The sequence below is a fragment of the Leptodactylus fuscus genome, chromosome 4 (assembly GCF_031893055.1).
Source record: "Leptodactylus fuscus isolate aLepFus1 chromosome 4, aLepFus1.hap2, whole genome shotgun sequence".
In the NCBI taxonomy this organism is placed as follows: domain Eukaryota; kingdom Metazoa; phylum Chordata; class Amphibia; order Anura; family Leptodactylidae; genus Leptodactylus; species Leptodactylus fuscus.
In genome coordinates, this window is record NC_134268.1 from 52,028,214 (window position 1) to 52,040,378 (window position 12,165).

The window sequence follows — 12,165 nt, forward strand, 5'->3', positions numbered from 1 at the left end:
GCAGATGGGTCCCACTTCCTTCTGGAGATGTGTTTGAGTTGGCTCATATGAGATATTGGGAAGGATTTATTACCCCCACACCAGAAAACTGCTGTAAAAAAAGTTGCAAACCACCAATTTTTTTTCCCACAAATAGTATTTTTATGCCACCTTCACCAGTCTTCTTTCTTATGAAGGAGAGCTAGTTTTGATATTTATTTCCAATACGCAAAACATCCTAAATATAATGCATGCCGTTATGGATCACAAAACTTGGGTACCATTCTCCATGGTATATGTGCTACTTATCAGAGATATTGCACCCATATGTAGTTTATTAGGCTTTGATCATAAACCACCATAGAATTCCAAGCTCCCAATTGCTCAGAGTTTGCCGAGACTTGAAGTACAACGTAAGATCAGCGAGTTACCTTCTCCTCTGGTATACAATGAAATCTTATATGACATTTCTCATCCAGGTAAGGTTCCCTTGTTTAGCGTCCAGATCTGTCAATCAAGTGCATTTGTAGAAAATATATAGTAAAGCAAACAGGTCCATATTTTTTGGCTTGATAACATGAGAGTGTAGTCATGATCACAGCAGCGCTACCCATGTCACATCGTTCAGTCTTCCTCAAAGGCACAGTTGGAAGCCCCAATATACTCCACAGACTTCCTGAACTTTAAGCCCATTTTTTGGAGTAAACTTGGTGATTTTTTTGGTGTGCAATCGGCGGTTAGAGGCAAATAAGCCTCATTTTCATAGATAATGTCCTCTTCAGTATCAACAAGCCTTGGATCGCGGCACCTGCAACAGAATAATAGGAAGCAATTTTAATTTTTTACTTTTTTTGTGTATAAAATGTAGACTCGTGATGCCAAAGAGCATCCGTACCAAAGAGGACATACTGTGCCAAGTGTTCTTAGTGTGCAAGGGTAGAGAAAGTGACTTCCTGTACCCTTCATCTCTCAATGTGTACCTTATTTAAGTCCTTTGTAAAAACTTCTTTAAAAGGGTACAATCATCTAATGGACTCAAAATATCCCCATCAGCCGTATAATTAAGTGCTTTGTATATTAAGCTGCGGGTTAATTTGGGCCCAAACACGTGCCAAGATGAACGGGTACAACTGTAATATAAGCAAATGTGCACCTGCTTACTGTAATTACTTTAAGTGTCCTTATCTGGGCACCTTAAACGTGAGGTTATTATAGAGAGAGTCAATAAAATTATGTTGAAACAATGTACTTCTTGCATATTTAAGGCGTCGTATTAGACTGTGCAAATTGGAGCAGGACAAGTCATGAATATAGTGGAAACGTGGGCTCTTTCAGGACAATGGACTGCTATTTTTAGTACAGGAGCGCTGTACTTTTCCTAGGATGTTCATTGTCATTGAAATGCTCTTCTGCTTGCAATCAGTAGGCAATATATGATTATGATTCCGCCGACTGAAGTTTCTAATTAGATCATTTGTAGTTGCCTGCGTTTTATGGTAAATAGTTGACCCCTAACCCAAGCCACCTGTTATTCTCTTAAGTCCAGGGGACATTAGGGACCTGACCTACTTCAATTACACAGTGCGGCTATTGTCACACAAGCAGCAGCTGCTTACTTAGAGTTAGCTGGGGAGGGGACTTACCCTACTGTGACAGCAGTGACGTTTGTTGTAGGCAAAGTGCTGGCAATCTGTTTGGTCACACTGCGGACTGAGGATGAGGAGGGAGCAGGTTTCTAAAAGACAATATTAAAACAATAGTAATTTGTCCTTTCTATCAATCATCCTCTATAGCATTTAGTGAAACAAGCGGGTGGGAAGGGGGGAATATGAAAGTTTTTACTCCAAAAACAGGTTTACTATAAAACTTTTGTGTAATCAGTATTGTGTCACTGCTCACAGCGATTTTGTAGAAATTGAGCAAGGGGACAAGATAATCACGGAAGGGGGACAAGGTCATCAGACTGACAAATTTGCAGTAATTTACGCCAGGAAATTGATGTAAATTCTACCTAAAATCAATCACACCTGATTCCATTTCTGGCCTATGGATATGTCTGGGATGTTGTATAATTATTTGCCCTGTGTCTCTTAATAATTGTGGTGGTTTAGATTAAGATTATATTAAGGTGCAAAATGGACGTGAAAAACATAAATTTTTCACGCCCGTCTTGCGCCCAAGGGGCGGCTGCTTTTACAGATACTTCATAGATTACAGTGTATGTAGGGATCCGTGAAAATGGACCAAAATAGAACACGATCTATATTTACAGTGGACCGTCAAAATAGTGGTCATGTAAATAGCCCCATTCATTTGAATAAAATTTAATACTGCCGCGTGATGTTTAAAAAAAAAACACGGATGTCAATTGGCCATTATTCACTGTTTGTTTGTTTTCATGTGTATTGTGAACCCCATATAGGGGATCACAATGTACATTTTTTTTCCTATTAGTATGTGTTTTGGAATATGGGAGGAAATCCACGCAAAATGAGGAGAACATACAAACTCCTTACAGATGTTTTTCTTGGCAGGATTGGAACCCAGGACTCCAGCACTGCAAAGCTGCAGTGCTAACCACAGAGCCACTGTGTTGCCCTGGCCATTATTCACAGTTCTGTGAATGTAGAGTCAGTCCTTACAAGTTCAAGTGCACCAGCTATACTGGGAGAGCTGAGACTTTAATTACTGTGTAATGTTAGGATCAGATATAGAAAGATATAAAACATTACATTATATATATTACATAATTATACATATATATATATATATATATATATATATATATATATATGTAAATCTTTATATGTGTAGGAATACCATTACAGACAACAACACAAATTTAAAAAAAAAAAAAAAAATTACATGTAATTGTTTTAGTTAATAATTTTTTTTTAACCTTTTCTCAGGAAAGACAATAGCGGCTATTATGAGTTGCATGTGGTTTATGGCATGTCAGTCTATGGCATGCAGCTGGGAAGCAATTATCCATTCTAATTTATTGGCTTGTCGCATCATTAGAGGCAGCAGGTGGGTGTACGCATTTCACATGGCATGACATGGTACATTCAAATTGCTCGATTTTTGTTTGCATGAGACAGTAAACAAGTTTCGATATGAGCTTAATATGTCAACAAATTGTTGGCTTGCAAAATATTACAATAGTGGCAATATACTGTATATGTATGTGTATATATAAATATATATATATATATATATATATATATATATATATATATATATCCTACTAATATTATAAATGTGAAAGTTTGCATGTTTGTGTGTTTGGATGTTTGTTACTCAAGTAGGAAAAATTTGTCTGAAATTTGGCACATAGCTAGATAGGAACCCCGATTTAAAGTGTAGGTTACTTTGTATCCCAGTAAATAATGTCACTACATGACTGTTAAGCACGAATTTACACAAACTATGTTTGAGGACCTTTGATGATATCACAGGCCCTTCAGCCGTCCCATAGGCTCATGCTATGTGGTGGGCGGAGCTAAACAGGAGGGTGCTGGATAGTGTGCAAGCTGAAGACAATTGAGTCTCATAGAAGATCAGGAGATTACAGAACATACAGGCTGTCTGGACAAGAGGAGTATATCAGCTGGCTGTAGAGTTTCAGTAAGTAGGACGGGGAATCTGTTGTTCTGCCTTGGATGGGGGAGGGGGGAGAACTGTTGTACATTTCAGCAACATCCGTTCAGCCGTGTCTAACACATAAGCTGCTCAGTCACACTCTCACACAACACAAGCCTGTAGTCTAAATCAACAGATGTAGCAGAGATGAGGCAGCGCTAACAGTTTGTGTGCGTAACACAGAGGCATGTGGGCTTCGGACTGTGCTGGGGGGGTGGTGGGGGGGTGTTAGGGCAAACTGTGTCAAATTTCACCAGCAGCCATTCAGCTGTGTCTAACACAGAATTGCCCGATGTAGCCGAGCTGAGGCAGCGTGGTACCACAGCTTGAATTGCTCTCCATATGGATGTGCATACAGCTGGGGCTGCTGCGCATAAGTACAGATGTAGCAGAGCCGACACGCGGATGCAGGCGGATCACTGCCAACCACATTTGGCTAATTATTAGCGACTTGTCACCAACATCAACCCGCAGACAAAGTCGCGGGCAGAAGCTAATATATATATATATATATATATATATATATATATATATATATATATATATATATATGTCTGCCAGTAAATTGTGGCATTGTATGACAAATTTGAACAGTCAAGCTGTGAAGCTGTGAATATAGAATAGAATGTATTACAGATGATGCTATTACTTGAGGTATTACAAGAATAATCACATTAGTATAATTAATTATTATTATAACCAGAGTATCATATTAACACAGCATAGATACATATTTTCTCGATGTATAAATGTCTCCACTTTATTTGACCATTTTGCAATTTTTTTCAGGACAGCATAAATCCTGCTAATATGATCTGGATATTTGTGTGTTTGGATGTTTGTTCCTCAATCACGCAAAAACGACTGAACGGATTTGCATGAAATTTGCCACATACATAGATAGGAACCCCGATTAAAACAAAGGCTACTTTTTATCCCTGTAAATGACGTCGCTACACGACCGCAGTGAAGGAATTTAGGTTCACACAACACTAAAGGACCTGTGATGACATCATCACAGGTCCTTCAGCCATTCTCAGAGAGGATCATACTAGGCAGTGGGCAGAGCTACACATGATTTTGTGGGCGGAGTTATATAGGATGAGGCTCGACAGTGTGAAAGCTGAAGAAAATGGAGTCTCATAGAAGATCAAGAGACTACAGAACATGCAGGCTGTGTGTGGGCAAGAGGAGTATATCGGGTGCACAGTTTTAGTGAGTACGACGGGGAATGTGTTGTTCTGCCTCTGATCGAGGAGGGGGGAGAACTTTGGCACGTTTCAGCAAAATCCATTCAGCCATTTGTAACACAGAAGCTACTCAGTCACATAACAAACCCCTGAAATCACAATTGCCCGAGCTTATGCAGAGTTGTAACGCACCTCTGTAGGCTCTCCATGTACAAACATGTACATACAGCTGGGTATTCTACGCATATGCAGTGATGTAGCAGAGCTGAGACACGGGAGCAGGATGACCGAACTCTGGCACATTTCTGCAACATCCATTCAGCCCTTTGTAACACAGAAGCTGCTCAGACACTGACATAAGAACACCCCTATAATTCAAATGGCCAGATGTAGCAGAGCTTAGGCAGTGCTGTAGCACAGCTGAGTACACTCTTCATATGCAGAGATGTACATACAACTGAGTATGCTGCGCATATGCAACGATGTAGCAGAGCCGAGACCAGGGCCGCCATCAGGAATTTTGGGGCCCCATACAGCCTAAGTGTCTGGGCGCCCCCCCCCTGCCATTTTAAAACTACCTTATTTTGCGACATACCCATTATGTATTACATTTCCCTTTATTTTGCAGCATTACAAGGCTTAATCAGATTCTATTTGCAGGTAAAATCTGCTACGTGTGAAAGCGCCTATAGAGAGCCAACACCATCTATAAGAGCCCTCCTAATAAATCCTCAGGGCTTTTTCACATTGCGTTTTTGGCCTCCCTTGCCGGGATACGTTGGTAACTAGTCAGAATCAGCTGTCAACTTATCCCTGGACAAAGAACTGGCCAAGAAAAAAAAAAGGGGGGCCTGCAGTTCTCTGTGCAGGGATAAGTGGGTAGCTAATTGTGACTGGTTATCAACGTATCCCGGCAAGGAAGGCCAAAAACACAATGTGAACACTCCTTTAAAGTGAAAGTCCCACCCCCAAACAGGCTGCTATGCTAGCAGCATATCAGCCTACATCATTATTATTCTCCAGCTAAAAACTTATATATTAAATATTATTGCTCCAGTTCCCTCTCCGCAGTGCCGCACACCCGATGCCCCAACAATCCCCCCCGTCCACCTTCTAACATCTTTCCATTGCCCCCTGTACCCATACCTCCCAACTTTTGAAGAACCAAAAGAGGGACAAAATGTGCGGCGCGCTTTGCGTGCCTTGGGAAATTTAGCCCCACCCACTGTTATGTTGACTCCGCCCACTCATTAATTTTTCATGTGCCCGCACACTGTATAATCCTCCTACAGTCACCCGTAAATTATATGTCCCCCCTCTATCTCTCCCCCAGCTTCATATACACCCTTCATCTGCCCCCAGTTTCATGTCTCCCCCTCCATCTCTGCCTCCAAATTCATGTCCCCCCTCCATCTCTGCCCCCAGTTTCATGTCCCCTCCATCTCTGTCCCCAGATTCATGTCCCCCATTTCTGCCCAGTTTCATGTCCCCTATCTCTACCCCCAGATTCATGCCCCACATCTCTGCCCCCAGATTCATGTCCCTCCATCTCTGCCCCCAGTTTCATGTCCCCCATATCTGCCCCCAGATTCATGTCCCCCATATCTGCCCCCAGATTCATGTCCCCCCAACTCTGCCCCCAGATTCATGTCCCCCCATCTCTGCCCCCAGATTCATGTCCCCTCCATCTCTGCCCCCAGATTCATGTCCCCTCCATCTCTGCCCCCAGATTCATGTCCCCTCCATCTCTGCCCCCAGATTCATGTCCCCTCCATCTCTGCCCCCAGATTCATGTCCCCTCCATCTCTGTCCCCAGATTCATGTCCCCCAGATTCATGTCCCCTCCATATCTGCCCCCAGATTCATGTCCTCTAGACGCAGATCTGAGTTGAAATAGGACATACAACTTCTGCGGGCGCCAGGGGTCCGGCACACGGTGGCGGGCCAAAACCGGGCCCCCCCCCATTTTTCAATTTGGCCGGGCCCCTGACGCCAGTAGCAGTAGTACTGGCCTATCGGCAGCCCTGGCCGAGACGCGGGAGCAGACGGATCATCCACAACAGCAATTGGCTAAATATAAGCGGCTCAGCGCCAACACCAACCCGCAGACGAAGTCGAAGGCAGATATTAGTATACTATACTACTATTATACTATAAAGAAAATCAATGCAGTCTTACATTTTGGAGTGGCACATTTTGCTTAGCCTTGGCACATTTTGGTGTCTTGATTTCCATACATACACCTGTAAAATATAATAAAAAGCATTTTAATTTTACTTTTTTGCATATTATTTGCAAACTCATAATACCAACATACAGCTGGAGCCTACAATGTGACAATGACAAATGAACATGATGTCAATGGCACTGTCAGGGAGATTTAGGACACTAAACCACCCACGCTGGCCCTCATGGTCCAGGGATTTAATAAGATTAAAAAATCTTTATACTCACCCTGTTGCTGTACACCTTGGCTTCAGTGCGCATGCACCATAACTCAGATCAATGCGCAGTGCAGCCAGGGTATGCAACCTCAGCCTCACTGAAGAACCCTGGGACAGGGAGCACCAGAGAGGAGTCTGATAACGCTCATCAGACTCATTGCTAAGCAAGTATAAAGTTTTGGTGTTTTTAAATGCAGGAAGATGGCGATTTGGGACACTAAAACCCTGGTCAGTAAGGACCTGTGAGTGGTTAAGTTCCCACACCAACCTAAAAGATTCTCTATAATTTCACTCACAGGAAGTTAAACATTTGCTGCCAGGTTCCCTCACAATTTACTGCTGGGGGTCTGCGCAGTGCAACATCTTGTGGTCATCCTATTGTCAGCCCTTTTTCTATTACAACATACACATGCATATGCTCACAGAATGTATTTGAATGGATTACATGAGTTATGTGAATTCGGCCTATATATAAGAGTTTTACTTACTATGTTTCGTAGGGCGTCGATGCCTGAATGGTTCTGGTGGAGGAAGTCTCCAAACTTCTTCACTTTTGCATAGAACTTGTAAAAGATCAGTTTGCTGGGGCAGATACTTCTTTGTCCAGTGAGGATCAATTACCTGCTTACATAATCATGTACAGTATGTGAGAAATGCTTTGACAATTAGATTTTTTACGGTTTTGCACAAAAGACTTGTCTTTTTCTTTTATCTCTTCAAATCATATTGTATATACCATCTCATATTAGTTACTATGAATATCATAGGATATGAAGATGACTGATATTCCGACCTACCATGATTTTTGGTAGTCCTATGCACATGTATAAAGTCATAACATTAGTCTCCCATGCCTACACCTTACTGTCACCGATATCTTCAGGAACATTATAGTTACTTATACAACTTATAGTTGTATATGAAATCTAGGACCTATTTACAAGGTCCATTCACTGCAGACTGATTTCCTGCAGGACTGTATCACTTTGGTCCAGAGGTCTAGTATGGGGGTATAGATGATTTAATCACACTCAGGTCAATGTTTCTGTATAAATCTGAAAATCGCTTTGCAGTCCTATACAGTAAAGTATGTGATAGTTGTGAGACCTGTTACAGGTCTATGGTTACAGGGCTATGAGTAACATAGAAGATACTTTCATATGTTCTTATATTATTATTACTTTTATTTTATTAAATTTTTTATTAGGATTTTTAATAAAATATTAGAAATTGTATTTGGACATGTAGATAGAGAAAATATATTACTAACAAATACAATAGACAAATAATTGGGAATATAGGGTCTTACATTATTTGATGGTATCCTCTGGTTACTCGACAGTCTTCTTCTGGATGTGCTGTGGACTGAAAAGAAGAAATAATAAGTAAAAATCTAATACGGAAAGATGTAAATATGTATGAGGAAAGTAATATTTCTGAAAAATTAGGTAGGACAGAAAGAAAACAACATAGGGCTTAGAACTGAAACAGGGCCTGTAAAAACCGTACCTGGTCCATTATTTTTAGTATACGAGTTACTTATACACAAGCTGGATAAGAACATTGCACTTTATAAGAATTTACCTCCTGGATGTTTTTTTTTTTTTTTTTTTTGCAGGTTCTGTAACACTGTCTTGTTAATCTCTGTAGTTAGGAGCTATATTGAGCCCTGGCAATGTATGGAGCAGGCTGGTAGAGAATAATGACACCACTCAGTGCAGTCTGTCTATCCACCTTCCACTGTATATTTGCTAGGTAGACATTTTGATAGATCTATACTAAGCTAAATGCAACATAAAACTGTAGAGTTCCACTTTAATAAGTGCTGTATTTAATTGAATGGCTATGTGGCCCTCTAGCCATGAATCAAACAGTGCTGAAATATCCAGTCTCACGCTGCATTCATATTTATTAAGGTTTTTAGTTTTATTAATGTAGCATGGATATTCTTGGTGCACACTGATGAAAATGGAGCAAATATGAATATTATCACATAGCTCAACTGCAAAATTTGATAACATGAGTTGCAGCAAATGAAAGTGTCAAAGATCTAGAAACCTAAAGATCTGCTAAGACACATGGCAGGGAACTCCTTCACATCTGCAGCAGGCCTGCTATCAGGACAAAGGATCTAACAACACGACATTTCATTCTGATGAATGCAGGACTATCGAGTGTATCATCTGTGGCATAACATGCAAGAAATATGGAGCAAGTCAAGGAAATAAGATACTGTTAGACTAGGATCATATCTACTTTTGAGAAACCTAATCCGCTTAAAAAAGCGGTTATCCGCTGAAACCCATGGACCCCATAGACTATAATGGGGTCTGTGTGGTTTCCGCCTGAAAAATGCAGAGAGGAGAACGGTATGCCTGTACAGCCTTAGGAGCATGTTGTTTGAGGACATTGCATTTAAATAGTTAATTCTTGTTGTTTCTAAAGTACTTGAAAAGGAATCAAATGCATTGTATTCTACAAAAATGCTAATGCTCAATGATAATGCTATATGACTGCATAGAACTGTGAATACTACAAATATAAGCAACATCACTTCTCACAGGCAAGTCCCTTAATGGGGTTGTTTAAAGATTGCTATGTATGGCCTATCCATAGAATGTCTGATCTCTGGTGGCCCTTCATCCTTCTTACTGCATGACCACAGCAGTGTTGGACTGAAGTTGCTTGGACACACCAGATGATAAGATTCTAAGGGTCCATTCACATAGAGGAAAATGGCACTTTATTTGGCGCTGAATTTTCAGTGCTGAAAATTGGAAAAAAAATTATGGAACATGGAAAAAAAAAGCTAGCAGAACCCATTGAAATCAATGAAAGGCTTTTTTTTCAGCATGGAAAATTCAACGCCAAATAAAGCACCATTTTCCTCCATGTGAATGGACCCTAAGGGTCAACAGTACAACAAATCTTAGGAAAAAAAATATAGTAGTCTTCAAATTTGGCCTGCGCCCCCTGGAGGATCCACTGGGCCAAAGTAAGGCGGTTCAATGGAGTGAGGTTGAGCATACACTTTACCGCTCCAGTTGTTTGTACTGGCAGAGCTAGCTAAGTACAACGATATTCCACAATCTACCACACTATTCAGTCTCCTGACTGTTGTTGTCCAGTAAGAAGGGGCTTGTGACCCCTATTATAACTGGACCCCCAGTGATCAGACATTTAGCAACTATCCTATAGAAGGGCAAGAGATGTAGATTATGGGACAACTCTAAAGTTGTGCTTGATGTGCACAGTGCTAGAGCCATTGACCTATGTGGTCACTTGATTATGTCATCTGACTTATGGGTATGATGTATGGATGACACCGCACTGCAGCCTTATAAGCTACATGTGGCCTGGAGGTTTACAGGAGCAGCAGAAGGCAGGCACTCCTGATACATGGCGAATATTAGTAAGATATTTTTCTATATGTACAATTTATTTACAAAAAAACAAATTTTCATCACATTTTTTAAACTAGGCCCGTTTAAATAAAACTATCCTTAAATATCAAAGATATTAGGGAGCGTTCACACTACCGTCGGTGTCCGACAGCTAGTGTCCGCTGCCAATGTCCGTTCAAAATCTTGTGCGGACATTAGCAACAGACACTAGTTGTGTCCGTGACATTTTGCATTGATTTAAATGGACATTGGGTGCGTTCTTTTACAGTCCGTGTCTGTCCTTAACTGTCCGTTCCCAAAGATGTCCGACTTTTCAAGTGGACAGCAAAAACCTACATGTCGGACATTAGCAATGGACATTAGCTGTCGGACACTGACGGTAGTGTGAACGCCCCCTAATACATATTCTTAATAATATATTCACAGAATAATTAATGGAATAGCTGATTGAAGAAAAACCATCAAACATTTTATTCATAGCGTCACTTACAGGCCATGAAAGGTTACTACACGTCACCAGATTCTGGATTATTAGCACAGATTCTTTTATCAGTTGTTAAACAGTAAAATATCCACCTAAATCTATACATATCTATTTATTCTATAGATTTTTTTGTTTTAATTTAAATATTTATTTATTTTTTTCATTCTATCCGGGAACCTTTCTGTCTAAAACCGCATGCGTAACATGGAGAAATTATACCAAATTAGATACATTAATATTATACAAGTTTATACTTCGACACATTAATAAAATTTAAATAAAAAAAAATACATTTTCAATGATCGCGACTCTTGTGGTTTAGAGTAATACGTCTGGCCAGTACGGAGGTGCCATGTAGGAGACATTTACGTTCCTTACCTTTGGTAGAGAAAGATGTGTTAAAGGTCTGTAAAGTGTCCTCCTTGCGGCTGCATATTGTGCTCATTTTCTCGGAGGTAGTGTTGTGTCCAGCAGCCTGATCAAACTGATCTGAGCCTCTCATAAATAGGTTGCAGAATTCTGCACCCCTGATCATTGTCCAGGTTTACAAAGGATGGCCAGGCTGGAGCTGTGATCTCATCTCATTCCTTATTCCACATTGTAACATTATTTACTCCCATCTGTCTTGCCAAGAATTCCATTCATACAAAGGTTTGTTGCCACTGTGAATAGTAAACACCCCAGGGCAGTTTCCTGCATTGTCTCTTTAAGGCTTTGTATATCACTCTGGCACACTTCTCTGACGGGATGAGTGTGTCACAAATTTGAGTGAGTTATGCTTAGACAGTAGACGGACAATGTGTTCTGTTATGTAATATCATGTCCATAGACGTCTGTACATCGCTCATCATTTTTAGACTATCTTCCTATACAATATATATAAAATTCAGTTACAAATTTCTATCAAATATGGCTGCGTTACGTCTTGATTATAATATTTGGGTCATATTTGTGTAATAAAATATTTATTACTTGCTTAAGAAGAAGCACCAATAAAGAATCGCATTATTGTGACGGATAAA

General features: G+C 40.4%; 1 protein-coding gene across 1 annotated transcript; it reads right to left on the reverse strand.

The window, feature by feature from the left end:
* Positions 1-455: 455 nt before the first annotated feature.
* On the reverse strand, positions 456-11,697 carry VXN (vexin). Its single transcript, XM_075272136.1, has 6 exons — positions 11,522-11,697; positions 8,565-8,620; positions 7,744-7,876; positions 6,990-7,054; positions 1,623-1,714; positions 456-787 (listed from the first exon to the last, which is right to left on the reverse strand). Exons 1-6 carry the CDS (start codon positions 11,676-11,678, stop codon positions 604-606), a joined length of 687 nt encoding a protein of 228 aa, XP_075128237.1. The 5' UTR covers positions 11,679-11,697; the 3' UTR covers positions 456-603.
* Positions 11,698-12,165: the final 468 nt, after the last annotated feature.